Raw genomic sequence first — 16,491 nt, forward strand, 5'->3', positions numbered from 1 at the left:
GATTCACCATGACAGGTGGGTGCCGACGCGCCTACCCCTGCAGCCATCCCACCCTAGCTGCTCCAGGGACAAAGCAAATCTTGTTCTTTGTCCTTGGGGGATTCTCCGTGTTCACTACTTATATATTTAAAAAATAATGTTTTACATTTATTTAGAACAAAATTAAAACGGTTTCAACTCAGTAGCGCTGGAACTAATGATTTTATAATCAATTACTGGACAGAATATCAGTGAAACAAATCTGGGCTATCTGGGCTGTTGAGCAGGTGGAGGCAGTAAAAACAAAGGGGTGGAGGAACGTGCAGAAGTGCCTTAGCCTTACAAGTTGCGTCTCTGTGCATTAATGTGGTACTAGCAGCATCCCCTCCTGTTCATGGAGACAGGCGTAAAGCTGTGACTTTGACTTGTCTTAATGAATACTAACTAGCCAATGAACACTAACTAGTGATTTTAACTAACTAGTTAAAACTGAATAAATCAACATGGGGGCAGCCCAATTCCAAATTGATGGATGTCCTGTTTGGAAACCTTAGTCTCCCACGTAATGAAATAATTTACTCACAGGAAGACGATCACATGTTATGAATCCACGGCTCTGAGAAAAACATTCCCAGGAACATTGATACGAAATGAAGAAAAGCCAGGGTGTGTCCTAGTAGGAATCCCTCAGTTACCAGCTGCAGCTCTTGCCCATTCAAGCCTCTCTGTGCTGGGAGCCGTCTTTCCTCCTTTGCCCAGAGGCGGTTCTGATTAAGTGGTGGCTTGTTTTTCTTTTGTGTTCTTCTCGGTTGTTGAAAATAATATTGGAAAACAACAATTTAAAATTATATCTGTAACATCACCTGATATGTATTCACTGACAGCACACATCTCATTTTAGACTCAGTAAGTTCTTAAGTGTTAGCGACATAATCCATACGAACAGGAACTCTCAGTGGATTAACATGAGGGGAGTGCTCAGTGGAAAAGTACCCCACTGCAAATCATACGGAGATGATGTCAAATTTCATTCCTGAAGTGCTGGTTAAAATTGATTCACCCTGTTTATCACAAAGTTTTCCAAGCCAGTCTGGGAAGACCGCATCCCTGTTTGGCCATCTGAAACCTATAATGTTGTAGAATAACTGATGGACGATCGATTCTACCTTTCAGATATTCACATCTTGTTTGTTTAACTCTTCACCAGCTGTACATGGTTCCGTTCAATCTTCATGACGTCACTATGGAAGGGCTCTGGTTACGTCAGGACCCAGCCTCCCGTGCTTAGTAAGGGCCAGAGCCAGGGCTACACCCAGGTCTGGCAGCCATGCCGGGGGGCCCCTGCAGTGACCACACCCAGCCCTCCACAGATCTCTCCCCACTTCTTTGTCAAGGTGCCCAGGGTAAAAACAGCTCTCTTGTACCCTCTGTTTCTAACTTTTTCTACACACACACACATGCAGAAAAGAAATGTTTTGCAAAATATTTTCTGTGATGCACAACATACAAAGTTAGAAAAATACAGAAACATGAAGAATAAAAATCACCCACTTTCCTACCACCTGCAGATGTTTGCTGAAACGTTCACGCAGCTGTTCTTGTTTTTTCTCTTAGTATCCAACTGCTGACGAAGACACACCTTCACACCTTCATTGTCAGTTTTCATTAGAGCACAGACATTTCTTCTTTCCTCTAAAGATCCACATATGATACCGCATCTGAACCGCACTAAAGCATTGTAATTATATTTCCTTCAGATTTCTCCTCTGACAAAGAAAATAAGAAGAAAAGCAAAATAGAAGGACGAAGTTTTTGATTTCACTCAAACTGTTGAAAAGAATAAATGAGCTGTTGTATGCCAAAGTATTTTGTTCATTGTAAATTATGATCATGTTCTATTACTCTGATTTAATAGTACATGTATTATGTCCGTAAAGATAATATTTCAGGATTTATCTTTTATCATTTAGAGTGATTTTTAATCTAACAGGCTATTAAAATGTATAGAAAAATTTTGAATTATTTCTTATAAAGCTGTTCGAGCTCAGCTTTTAAAGACTTTTTTTTCCCCTCAGAACTGAAAAGAGCCCTGATCAATATCATAGTTCAATTAAAATCTGAACCATATTATCTAAACCTTGTCAGATTCATTGATTGTACAAAGAATAAAGATTGAAAATAAAAATGCATATAACTTAAAAGAATTCTTGTTCTCACTCATGAATCTGACATGAAATATACAAACATGCAAAGGACCAGATGGATAAAAATGGAGGGGCTTTAGTCATAATAAGTAACCAAGTCTGCACTTCTATATTATAATATTTGCAATCATTCAGGTACCAGTTTTCTTTCTGGAAAGGGAGAGGAGACCTACACAATGAAAAATGATCGCTAGTAAGTGTTGTGCTTGTAAGACCGTCAGACGTTTACTTAATGCAGCAAAACATTGCTGGTGCGGAGTCAAGGGTCCCAGGTGCCAGGTGGAAGGTGACGTCTCAGGGGCTGTGCCTGTGAGAATCCGCTGCTCCAGGCCCTGGTTACTCGCCCAGTGAGGGGTGGGGGGAGTCTTTAAAATTTCGGCAGGGTTTAGGATGAGAAAAGCACATCATAGCATTTGTTATATATCAACACCACGGAAAAGCTACCGTGAAGACGGGGTGGTTGGTAAATACGCATTTGTCCGCTTGAGGATTTTGTATATAAACTCTCCACTTAAATGTCCTTAAATTTCCTTGGCAGGAAGGTCTTTTCACGTTGACTTTTAAAAATAAGATTAACCCTTGAACGTTCTCTCTGCTTTGCTTTGGATTTGGATTAAACGCCAGATAAATTTTGGCAAGAATATACATGTTATTTATTTTACTTACATTCTAACCGCGAAATTTCAGGGGACTTTCCAGAGTCAAATTTTATTCCCCACTGCATGGTACAGCCCAGAGTTCAGTCTCATATTTGATAAGCTTCATGCCAGCCTCTGTTCCTCATAATTTGACACAAATTCTACCTAGGGATTATTTTAAATGTTTTGACTATACTCTTAAAAGGATATAAACTGCAAAGATCTGAGTGTTCCAGTAACTTTGGCTTTTCAGCAAGAATCAACTAGTCTAGTGTCTTCTCAGAGAAAATGATAGCGTTTACAGAGCATTCTTGGCCCAAACTTGTTTAATCAAAACGTCTTTTCTTCGGTTCCATGGCCCTCTTCACTTATTACGCTACAGAAATGTTATTAAATAACATCTGAAGAAGACATATTTCTTATTATTCTTTATGAAATATCAAGCATCTCACTGAAAGACCCGGAGCAGAACAAAGAATCGCAGATGGGCATGCAGCCAATGCTGTAAATTCTCCTGAAGGCTGATCTAGCCCTAAGTGTAGGTCGGGTTCTTGGGATGACAGAGAGGGAAAAGGTAATTTAAGCTCACGTTAGGGCACCTGGCACCCACCTCCCTCCCCACTCCCTTAACAGCGTAAGGGAGTGAGTACAACTTCGTTATAATTCAGAATAGATTTGCCCAAATCCTATGCACCCAGCATGCTTACAGGGTGACTCTACTGGTGAAACGCACACGCACACACACACACCCCTCCCACTCCTCGAGGACAACAGTCATGATCAAGAGAAAGATCAATACAATTAAAACAAAAGGCCCTTGAAATGAAGACACTTGACCCCATGTTATGGAGGCTGGGGGGAAGATCACAGTATTATTGAGGAGTAGTCATATAGTATTATATATTGTATGTGGTCTCAGACTTTATGATATAATAATATCATTTTAAAATGTTGATGACAATGGATTTAGAAAATATCTGGGGCAACACTGTTCCATGGAAATATGATGTAAGCCGCAAATCTAATCTGAAATCTTCTACATACCAGTTTAAAAAAACATTTAAAAAATAGGTGAATTAATGTAAATAATAGAATTGCTTAACGCAGTACATGGAAAATGTTTTTCTTTTGCCGTGTAACCATTACAAAAACAAAAATGAGGAAGCTTACATTTATTTTTCCATGCTAAGTCTTTGAAATCCGACGTGCCCTTTGCATTCTTCCAACACTTCAGACAAGCCATGTCTCCGGCGGCTGTGTCACCAGCCACTTGGTGTTCAGGGCCGCCGTGCGGGGCTGAGTGGGTCTCAGGGATGACAGGTATGACACGTCTTCCCCTCACTTCTCACTCTGTTTCAGCCACCTGGGTCGGAGGAGGTTACATCAATGGGACGGCCGAAGCCGTGTACGTTCCGGATTACGGTCTAGCGTGGGCTCAAGCACCAATTGGATACTCCCTTAGCCTGATTCTAGGTAAGCAGAGTTTACACCCGAGTGACTCAGTCAGTAAAGCATATAGATCAGGAGTATAAATAACAAGTGAAATAAGTCAAACGGTGTGAACCACTGCTGTGGGAAATGCTACCGGAAATCCCTAAGTAGCTGTTATCAGAAAGCGGTAACATTAACGTTTAGGTGATTGGATCTCTTGATTATGGAATATGTTTTAAAAAATTCCCTTGATTGTTTTGCTATCAAAACAGTGAATTTCTTAACATAATGATGTTTTTTCTTTCCAAAATAGTGTAGACATATCGTTAAAAATGAATCAACTTGAATTGTACCTGCATTTCATTTTGTAAATCAAACTAATAAAACGTCAAGAATATTATATAACAGAGAGCTCCTAAATTTCTTCACTTAGAACACTTTTGTTGGATCCTGTGCTTAATCAAATATCTGAATGCCCTGCTGGGTGACACAGATACATGAAGACATTTTACGAGTGCACTGCTGGTCCATGTGTCTCAATCCACACGCCTCTTCCATGCCATGTATGGCCGTGGATGCACACGACAATTGTGTTAAGAAATTTCCACTTTGTTGCTGAATATTTCTTGGTCCTGTACTCACTGGATTTTGCAGACAGGTTCCTCAGCATGTATCAGTGTTGTAAAAAATTCATTTCCCTTCAGAAATTATATATAGTAAAAGGTTGGCAAAGACTATTGTATTAGGGATTTTTCACTTTCTCATTAACGCTTGCTTTAATTTCCTTTAGGTGGTCTGTTCTTTGCCAAACCCATGCGTTCCAAGGGATATGTGACCATGTTAGACCCCTTTCAGCAGATCTATGGAAAGCGCATGGGAGGGCTCCTGTTCATTCCTGCACTGATGGGGGAAATGTTCTGGGCTGCGGCCATTTTCTCCGCCTTAGGTAAGGACCAAAGAACGTCGTCTGTGCGCATCTCTGGTTGAATGAGCATCAGGTACACAGCTTTACTTTCTTCAGCCACAGGCCAGGCCACCCCCAACCTCCAGCACCTGGATTAATGCCACCACCCCCCTGCTTTTCTCCCATAAGACCCAATCTGATCACATCCCTTTCCTGCTTAAAACCAGGTCTTTGAACCAGGCTAGGAAGGCTTCTTACAACTTGGGCTTTTCCTTCTCCCTTCCTCCAGAATGGCAGTTCTGACCCTTTGCAAGCACACTGCCCTCTGCTTAGGACTCACGCCCCTCTTTCCTTTCTAGCCAACCAGGTAGTTTCTTCAGATCTGCTAGAGATGTCACTTCCTCAGGGCAGTCATCTTGAACCTGCTGGATGCCTTTCCCATGGGCTTCCTGAGGCACCAGGAATTCTGTTTCCATTGAATTTACCACTTTGTATGATTACGTGCCTATTTATCTATTTCCCAATTTCCAATCTCACAAAAGGAACTGTCAATTTCTTGAAGGCAGGACCGGTGTCTTATTAACACTTACAGTCCTATCACAAATGAACGAATGAATGAATCACCTATAGCTACATGTTCTTCAAAAGAGAAAAAGGAAAACAACAATCCTTCCTTTCTCAGTGTAATCCCATTACATCTTAGACTGCTGGGTTGTAGACATATTCAGGGATTTGGAAAATGGACTTAGACTCTTTGGGGTCTAACTTACTATCAAGATCCATCAGTGCTGAGCACAGCCTGTCTTTGGTCCTTGGATTCTCAGCCCACTGATAGGACCTAGAAAATGAGAGATTTCAGTGGGAGATCTTCAGGTTCAGTACCCTCCCTGTTCATCAAGGAGAAATCTACACCGTCCTACTGAGTGTTGAGTTCCTTCCTGAAGACCAGCAGAGCTGGACGTTCCTTGTCCTTCCTCAGTGAGCCGTGTGTATGTGTGATACCCAGAACACGCTGTGTTACTCTCCATCTCCTCTTACATATGGAAACAATGGGCTTATGTCTACAGTCAGACTTTAAGTGGACAAAACAAAAGTCAGATAAGATGAATTCCCTTCTCTGTTGTATATTAGACTACAAGCTAGTCTTCTGGTCTCCGTATTATCATCAGATCTGGTCTCTGTAATATCAGATATTAGTTCACACCACTTTTCATTCCTGTCTCTCTAGACTATTCTAGACAGAATACAAAGTGTTCACTCTCACGGAATAAAGATCAACTTATATAACAGAGCCCTGACGGGAGAACAGAATGAATAATCTATTATTTCTAAAGTATTCTGGAAATTTAATAGCTAAACTGAACCTTGCTGCAATCAGTTATTTTTGTAAATACATGTGTCTACATCTGTGTGTGCCTGTCAACACATACGTAAGATATATTAATGTCTGTCCACACACACATGTCAAACAACATTTATGAAATATTACTGCTATTCTTGAAATATGTGCTCTGGTAAAGAGAATGTGTGTGGATTTTAAATTAACGCCTCTATTTTCTTCAAAAATAATAGTTGGACGGAACTCAAAGTTAGTGTTTATTAGAAATAACTTGGGACGAGATCTTTCACCACCTTACTGTGAATATGTATAAGTGAGCGTAGCTCACCACTAAAGCTTAGGAGTATCTTAAACTACCTTCTTGGTATAAACAGACAACACCCTTACAGCTTCTTAAAGAAATGTACATTTACACTTTTAATGGCTCAATTCAGATAATTTTTATAACTTTATTTGCAGTATATTTAGTTTTACGGCTGCATGAGTTAATTAACATTTCACAACAGAGCTGGAAGTATAACTTTGATTTTACTAACGACAAATGATGGGGTGATTCAGAAAATATTTAGAGAAAAGATTCATCCCAACCTTAATAGTGGGACGAAAGTAGGTGACTTCTTTAAAACCACTGACTTACAGCCAAATGGCAGCATTTACTAGGACCCGAAATCTTTCGGTTCCCCGTCTAGTGATCTTTCTTCTATAATATACAGCCTCCCTACGTGTAGGATTAATAGAAGTTTCACAAAAGGGTGGGAAATTAAACAGCATTCAAAAGAGGTTGGGTAATGATTGGACTTTTCATAATTCATGGGGTATGACTCTAAAATGTTGTTCTTAAAGTAGAGAACTAGACCAAAGATGAATGACAAAGAATTGTGACTGAAGTTTCAACATGTAGTAAATCATCTCAGGAGAAAAAAACAATAACTTGTTAAATGTCCATATACAACAGTAATTCAGTCAGTTACCCAAAGTCACTTGCAAATAACTGACCGCTTTCCCTTGTCTTCCTCTCCCAATTCCTTACTGGGCATTTCCTTTCCTCAACTGGTTTTTATGCAAGAAAGTAATTCAATTTTGATACCGAAGCCAAAGCACTAAGAAAAAATTTCTTGAAAAATATTTTGCATTGTTATCTTAGATCAAAATATACTGCTCTTTAGATAATGGATTTTTCATCTCGGGTGGGCTGCCTATGCTATTAGCATGCCATTGAGAAGCGATAGTAGAATGCAAGATTGCAAGTAATGATTCAAAGAAATCACAGATTTGTTGCATGTATGTTAACGTGGCAGGAATATCATTGCTGCGTTTAATAATACGAAATATAAATGATACCACTTTTGAAAAGAACAGGGAAAGGGTGTGTAGGGCAGCAAGTGAATTCTGAACTGGTGGTCCAAGAACTGCAGTGGTCCAGCTGTCCACACCATAACATTCTATTGGAAATGCAGACACCAACAAACATAGTAAACAAAGTCAGAAAGTCAGAAAAGCATAGATTGACTTCTAAGGCAGGGTTACAATTTTGATGATGAAAATTACTTTAAAACGTGATGCTAAAATCTACAGCTCTTCAGTGCACTGACGTCCTAGAGACAAGACTGGAATTCTCTGGCAAACAAATAAGATAAGTCGTCTTTCCCAAAGTTGAAAAAGTTGGAAGGAACAGGTCACCAATTTTATTATTTTCTCCTACAAGTTTGTTTCAAACCTTGGTACCTTTTACCATGTGTCATCTAGTAAAAGCTGGCTGAGGTCAGAGTTAACGCAAAAGAGCAAATGAATGCTGATTGTGAACTGTGGAGATGGGTGGTTATGCTTGTCATAAAGCCTTATTTTTCTCATGGATGTGAGTAAATATACTGCATATGTTCAAAAGAGTCAGAGTTTCAGGTAGTTGGTGGCATTGCTGCGGGATCTTCTAGTAGTGTTCAGTGTAGTATGTGTCATGGATCTGGAATCAAATCGTGAATTTCAGGTGTCCCCACACAAATAAGTGAGCAAAGCACTAATTTCAGAAAGAAAGGTTTTTAAACGTATGCATATATGTATGTATATATGTGTGTGTGTGTGTGTGTATGTATATGTATGTATGTAAATGCAGGTATGCGTGTGCATATTCCGTTTACTGAGATGGAAGAATTTGAATGTGAGACTTCACCTGGGCTGTTCTCATCCAATCCCTCCAGGAGCCACTATCAGCGTGATCATTAGCGCCGATGTGCGCGTGTCCGTCATCGTCTCCGCCCTTATCGCCACGCTGTACACCCTGGTGGGCGGGCTCTACTCCGTGGCCTACACAGATGTCGTTCAGCTCTTCTGCATTTTCGTGGGACTGGTAAGTGGGGCCGTTCACAGACTTTCCTTCTTCCTTCCTTCCCTTCTTCCTCTCCTTCTCTCTCTTTTCTTCCTTCTTTCCTTCCTTTCTCCTTTTGTGAAAGATAATGTGGTATTTTATACTAACTCAGCAAAAATGAACAGAAATGCTATTTTCCCATCATGCGTAATACACAGTAAGTCGTATACTTTTGGCAATTTTTCATTTCTCTGTGGATCAACTGGATGACAAACCTCTAGTCACGTTGTGAGATTTTGACAGAAAAGTGCCCTCAGTTAAGTCTTAGCAAGGTCTAGGGCTTCCTCTCCTTCATGCCTCCACTTGATGGAAACACATGTGGGATCTCCCTTGAATAACTTCCCTCAGAGTTAAAATTTAAATCTTGACACTAATCTGTATTTGTCTCTTAACCCTTCCTTATATTAGTTTTGGTTAATCCATGAAACTGCTCATGGAACATAGAAATTCTTTTCAATCAAATCTTCTCGGTCACTTTAAGGAATGGATATCTTCTTCCAATTCTAAGGAAACACAAAATGTTTATGTATAAACATATGTCAAGTTCTCAAATTCAGCGTTTTCTTCCCAAAGGTCTCTGGTGGCTGCTCTAACGTGAAATGGCATCGCTAGCACAGAGGTTATGTGCTCCTCTAACTCTCCTAAGTCAGTGTTTCTCGGTGTCCCACAGAGAACATGGTTCTTCCCTGAACACGAGGAACACTGAGCTGTGCCATCTACGAGAAAAAACTAATAAACTAAATCTTGCACGTCCCAGACAGTCACACGGCCTAACGCTCTCCCGCGCTCTGGTTGCAGTGGATCAGCGTCCCCTTCGCTCTGTCACATTCTGCGGTTGCTGACATCGGGTTCACGGCCGTGCACACCAAGTACCAGAAGCCCTGGCTGGGGACCATTGAGCCGTTTGAAGTCTACACGTGGCTCGATAGCTTTCTGTTGTTGGTAAGTGATGCTCTTACCCGAGGAATGCACTCTCACTTGTCCTAAAGTCAAACGCGCTTCCAAGACTTTAGTGTTTATATGTAACACTGAAATGAGCGCTCCTGTCCGTTTCTGGGTTGACTGCTTCCTGCTGGAAGAAGGATGGGGGCACTGACAAGTATCAAAGCGATCACTTCCCTGGGGCTATGTGTGGTGTGTCCACACTGTGCTGAACACCACGCCCTACTGCCGGATACCTCCCCCAACCTGAGAGCCACACCATCTAAAAATTCCATTTTGTATCCTGGACTAAGGCATTAAAATCCAACTTCTTCTGAAATAAGTAACTCATTCAGTCTCTAATTAAATTTGTGGTGTCATAAGGCCTTAAGTGCATGAGATACGTAGGGAAGGGAGGTGTCACCCAGGACAGATGCCCAGAAAGAAGGCTGGGAGGTCAGGCAGCTGGGAATGTGCAGAACCTGTGGGTGAAGGTGGTAGCCTTGAGGGGTGGGCATGGAAGAAATCAAGGCAGATCACAGACTGAGGGGGAGGGAGTACCAGAGAACCTCTCCCTCAGAGATTTGGTGACTCTGTGATTTTGCTAGAGGGGTTATGTATTTTTAAAAAAAAACAATGTATTTGATTTCAAAGTAAGCAATAGATTAATTGTTATCAAATTAAGGGGAAATTGTTCACGTTTGTTCCCTTTTTAGAAGATTCACAATATTTTGTGATTTCATTTTGTGTCTCTGGCATTTTGTTAAATTTTAACACTGAAAGTAGGTGTGTCTGCCCCCATGAAGAACTTACTGGTAAGAAGACAGGAAAACATGTAAACTGATGTTTCCAGTGGCGGGGAGGAGGGCTTTTTCCCCAACGATTGTTAAGAAATGCATTTGGCTGAAATTTTTCGGGCATGGTTTACAATTATGAATCGAATGGAGAAGGCGATTAAATATTATATGTATGTATAATTTTACCTTCATGGCTGGTGTATTTTATGGTTATATGGGAGAGATGATGAGACTTAGAAAAACTAGGCAATTTTTTGATTACCAGTCACACCATTGTCTGAGTGACAGATTGAAACAGAGAACCAAGACCCCAAAGTCCTTTCTCCTACACCACACTTTAGTCCTCGGATTTACTCATCTTCAAGATAAGGCATTATATCCAATGATTGCTACAGTTTCTCCAAACTCAAAAAAATTGTATGACTAAGTCATGTTCATCCTTCAAATTGTGAGATAAATTGAAATGAAATAATAGATGCGGAATGACTGACCGAATAAATAAACTGTAGATGCGAGCCTTGAAACGTTTCACCAATGGTCTCTGATCTTCCAGTTGCCATGGAAATGACTTGTCAAGTCCTGCTGATGGTAATCTAGAGGCATCTGCCCGTCCCACCCTAAACTTCCCCCGTCCCTATATTAGCACTAGATCAAGCTCCTGGATCACCTGGCCCTATTGTGACAGCCCCTCACTGGTCTCCCCGCTGGCAGCCCACCCACATCCCACCCCTCCAAGCCCATTTCTACCTTTCCATCAGAGCTCCTGTTTGTCAGTGGAGGCCAGATTTTACCTGACTTACAAACCTGGATGACCTAAATGTCCATAGACACAGGTATGTAAATTATGATATATCAATTCACATATTCATTGAAATTATTGACGAAATATTCATCGACATGGAAGATGTCAATGATATACTGATTTACAGGTTGCAAAACAAAAGGAAAAGTTTTGGAAGCATATAGATTTGAGGCATGGGATGATGAATTTTAGAATTTCTTCTTTTGCCTTTGTTTTGTTTTGTTGTTTGTTTGTTCTGCATTTGAGCTTGTTTGGCTTTTATAAGAAGGAAATTGTTCTGGAGCCAATATGTGATTGGCACAGATGTGACAATAATAAACAAGACAGATATCCCAGAACTCGGGGCCGGTGAGAGAGACAGACAATCAAAGAAGCAACTTCAACACATTGTGATGTGGGAAGTTCCCTCCTCAATTCGCTCACTCACATGATAAATATTTACTGAACACTGACCCTACGCCAGTGAGAGGATGCTCCAGCCTCCTCTCTCACCACCCACACACACCCTGACCTCTACCCGTACCAAACACACGGTGGTCTAATGGCTGCCTCTTTGTTTTTTTCTTTTTCTTTTTCATATTGGGTTCTTTCCCAAGAACTCTCCTCCCTCTCCATCTCCACCTAGTGACACCCTCTTGATACTTAAGGGGACTCAAATGCTCTTTCTGTATGGTTACCATGGTTACCATGCCTGTCTTCCTCCCACCTTTCCCCTCCATTACCCCCAGATGACTGTTTCTCATTATTGTTCCCATATGTACCTCTTTAGAGCATCGACAAATTACACGCAAGTTCAGAGTCTCCAAGCTTTTTTATTGTATATCCTCAATAAGGATGTTAAGCACACCCCCAAGGTAGGGATAGGAATTATAAACTGCTTATATGTACTGTACTAGCACATTGTGGAAATCATTTAATAAAACAACAATATTTAGGTATGAGGTAGAAATGAATATAAAGAGAAATTCTAGTATCTTCTTGATGCTCTATATTGTCTTGAGCCTCTGCACACCCCCGTCTAGAAAACACCATAACGCATTGACCCTCCCAGTGGACAGTGGTGTCAAGAGCAGGAATTTTTCACTCATCTCTGGGCTCTGACAGCCATTACATTGCCTGGCACGTGACTGGAATCCAGAAATATTCACTGGGTGTTTTGAATCAAATGAAACTTCATGTTTTCAGAATCTTAATTTTTTAATATAATTTTGTGGCTATTAAAACTTCCAGGTAAGAACAAATTGAAGGTTTCTGGGTAGTTGTGTATAATGCAGCTTAAAGTAGGTAAATTAAGCAAAAGAAAATATTGTGCATAAATAATTATGAGAGAAAAGAACTTGAGAAATTCTGCACAACTGAACCTATGACGGTGACTTAGTGACAGCAGTGTAGACAGGTGGCATGTAGGACCATTTTCTACCCTTCAGAGCCATACATGTGACCATTCTGAATGTGATTGTTAAAAAAAAAAAACCTAATAGATGCTATTTGCCTCCAATTCATTTTGAGTCCCCGTGGTTCCCACGCAGATGCTGGGTGGAATCCCGTGGCAAGCCTACTTCCAGAGGGTCCTGTCTTCATCCTCAGCCACCTACGCTCAAGTGCTGTCCTTCCTGGCAGCTTTTGGGTGCATGGTGATGGCTCTGCCAGCCATACTCATTGGAGCCATTGGCGCATCAACAGGTAAATCTCCCGCAGCTTCACTGACTGACTCACTCAGGCTTCATCCAAGTCACCAGTTACCCCTCAGCTGCCCTCCCTCCCCCACACAGTCAATGGTTCCTCATCTGTTCATAGATCTACCCTTGTAATATGTCAACCAATGGTCTTATATTTCAGACACCACTGTAACATTGAAGATGAGAAATATATATTAAATATGTAATTTATATATATATATTTCACACCACCATATTCTGTTCAGATTTGTGCCTAAGACTAGCCTGTAACCCATTAGAAGCTGGAATATATGAGGCAATTTCACTGGACCAGTACATGGACTTCCCACCTAATTAAACTAACATGCCCTGTTAGACTAATTCGATTTCCCACTGATTAGACGAGTTTATAGGTTCTGATTTTATTTTGAAAGCTACCTAGTAAATAGGATGACCCCAGATGGCTGGCTGGCTGGCTGGCTCTTTGGTTGTTGTGTTTGTTGTTTCTATCCACAGACTGGAGCCAGACCGGATACGGGCCTCTCGACCCCAAGGACAACCAACAGTCAGACATGATCTTGCCGATTGTCCTGAAGTATCTCTGCCCCGTGTACATTTCTTACTTTGGTCTTGGAGCCGTTTCTGCTGCTGTCATGTCATCAGCAGATTCTTCCATCTTGTCAGCAAGTTCGATGTTTGCTCGCAACATCTACCAGCTTTCCTTCAGACAAAATGTAAGAACAGTTTTTGCTTTTTTTTGCGGTAGTAAGAACAGTGTTTTCAACATAACGCTATTGCTCTTATTCTCATCCTTGCAGTTACTATGTAGGTGTTTCTCTATACTTATTAATAGTCTGCATGAAAATCTGACCCTACTTTGATTCAGCGCTTTACTTATGCTGTATATGAGGTTTTTAATGCATGTTGTCATTCACGCTAATACTGAAGGGCACTAAGCAGTATAACCATTTCCCAAGAGGTACAGTCATCTTGCAATAATTTAAACGTCTTCTCTTTCTAACGAACGAGCAATGAAACCGAAAATAACTTAGAACAACTCTGAGTTTAACTAAATACGATGAGAAATTCAGGAACCCTGGCAGAGCAGAAGATAACGAGTAATTATTTCATGGGTGCTGGTCTCACACCTGTGTGCTCTTCACTCGAACCCCAAGTCCTCCTCTGTGAGAAAACAGCGTCTCAGTTTGATTCTCCTTATCGAATGCCAGGGCGCATAGCAGCACAATCGTACTCACGGAGGGGCCCAGAGCCCCCCTCCACCTTCTTCCTTGACTGAGGCTCGCCTTTCTCTAGGTTTTCTAGGTCATAGTTAACAAAATGGTCCCACTTGTTTTTTAAGGCGGTTACCCTCCAGGAAGAGAGGAAGACAGATAGGCCACAACCTCTCACTGCCACGTGAAAAACTTTTCCTTAACGTGGAAAGTAAAGAAATCCTCCCTTGTGTTATCCTTCCCCTACGAGGACCCGGCGCGCATCTCACGTCTCCCTCTGACATTCAGCCAGTGGGCTCTGCTTACTGCGAAGCCTCTCGCAAGGTCGCCCGGGGAGGCTGCCTAGACTGCTCGCTTCACATGCTGTGGTTTCGGCTGGTTTTACCCATAGACTGAGCCTTTTGAACCAGGGGGATTCTTTAGAGCAGCTTTAAAACACAGGAAGGCATCTCATTCTCCTCCTAGAGGAGCCAGCACGTCCTGAGAAAAACTGACTCGATGTCGGTTTCTTGCAGGCTTCCGACAAGGAGCTCGTCTGGGTCATGCGCATCACGGTGTTCGTGTTCGGAGCTTCCGCAATGACCATGGCCTTGCTGACGAAGACGGTGTACGGGCTCTGGTACCTCAGCTCCGACCTCGTGTACATCATCATCTTCCCGCAGCTGCTCTGCGTGCTATTCATCAAGGGGACCAACACGTATGGCGCCGTGGCAGGTTACGTTTCTGGCCTTTTCCTGAGAGTAACCGGCGGGGAGCCCTACCTGAACCTGCAGCCCTTGATCTTTTACCCTGGTTATTACATTGATAAAAGTGGCATATATAATCAGAGATTCCCATTTAAGACCCTTGCCATGGTGACCTCGTTCTTATCCAACATTTGCATCTCTTATTTAGCCAAATACCTATTTGAAAGTGGAACCTTGCCACCAAAATTAGATGTATTTGATGCTGTCGTTGCAAGGCACAGTGAAGAAAACATGGATAGGACAATTCTGGTCAGAAATGAAAATATTAAGCTAGACGAACTTGCACCTGTGAAGCCTCGGCAGAGCATAGCTCTCAGCTCGACTTTCACCAATCAGGAGGCCCTCCTCCACATGGATTCCAGCCCAGAGGGGTCTGGGACTGAAGATAATTTACAATAAACACATCCTCACTGCTTTCCTAGACAGAGCTCTATAGCAGGCTAGTCCCGGAAGGGTGGTTTGCGGCATATAAAATATATTTTAAAGATATCGTTCAGGAGGACAAAACTCCATATACTAGTGTAATTGCACATCCAAGACAAGCCAGAAGGAAGCACCCCTGAAGCAGCATCTCTCTCTCCCTCGTGGACACATCTCACCCTCATTTGATTTCGACTCTCAGTAGTTTTGTTAAGTATTCAAACATGAATAAAACCCCACTCAAAGGATGGAGAGCCAAAAAGAGTGTTCACCTTTCTTATGGAAAAAGGAAGTCGATGTGAGAAAGCCAAGGAGACTGGGGAGCCTTGATCACGACCTTGTTTGTGAATGCCCTGTGAGTCTAGTTTAACTCTCACCCTGAAGTTGTGAGAATAAATCCCCATCACTCCAGTGAATGGTGCAGTGAATTATCAGCTGATTCCCTGACGTGATGAGTAATTCCTTCTTCATGTTCTTAATTATAACGTTCGCTGAATATGCGATTTGTCTTTCTTTTAGTAGTGGTATGTATTATTCTGAGTGCAGGCAAAGCAGACACACAAAAAAATATTGTGTAGTGGCATTTCTTGACATGCGAGATGATAGGAAAGTAGATTCCGTCCCGACAGAGGATCCTGGTTCCTTTGGGTGTGTCTAAAACTACCATACGACTACCATATGCATTGGGGAAAGTGCCTATAGAGAGAAAGGCGTGATTATTCGGCAACCTTACAGCAATAAATCAAGAAGGCCACTAAGTAGAAAGTGACAGGAATAACAGTGAACTTTTACCTTCATCTGAAGTTTAGAAAATTTTGCTTCATGAGAAAAGAAGTAATCTGTTGACTTGCTATGTATTAGTATTGGAAGTGAAATTGAGCCGTTTGTAAGGTGAGATAGCTACACACCTTAAGCTGCTTAGTGAGAGGCAAACCACACCTCCTGATGGTAGTAAGATTAGAAAAACGAAACCACTCGATTTTGAATGTTAGTTAATGAGGATGATTTAGCGTCAAGAGAGCTACCCTGTGGCTCTTTTTTGCAAAAACCAGTCTTAG

At 41.6% G+C, this 16,491-nt stretch overlaps 1 protein-coding gene across 1 annotated transcript; it reads left to right on the top strand.

Moving 5' to 3' along the window:
- Nucleotides 1-5,050: 5,050 nt before the first annotated feature.
- SLC5A7 (solute carrier family 5 member 7) lies at nucleotides 5,051-15,412 on the top strand. The gene is made up of 6 exons (XM_024757984.1): nucleotides 5,051-5,198; nucleotides 8,691-8,839; nucleotides 9,656-9,799; nucleotides 12,907-13,060; nucleotides 13,552-13,769; nucleotides 14,783-15,412. The coding sequence occupies exons 1-6, from the start codon at nucleotides 5,066-5,068 to the stop codon at nucleotides 15,410-15,412; spliced, it is 1,428 nt and encodes a 475-aa protein (XP_024613752.1). The 5' UTR covers nucleotides 5,051-5,065.
- Nucleotides 15,413-16,491: the final 1,079 nt, after the last annotated feature.

Source organism: Neophocaena asiaeorientalis, unplaced genomic scaffold, assembly GCF_003031525.2.
Source record: "Neophocaena asiaeorientalis asiaeorientalis breed wild unplaced genomic scaffold, Neophocaena_asiaeorientalis_V1.1 scaffold497, whole genome shotgun sequence".
Taxonomy (NCBI): Eukaryota; Metazoa; Chordata; class Mammalia; order Artiodactyla; family Phocoenidae; genus Neophocaena; species Neophocaena asiaeorientalis.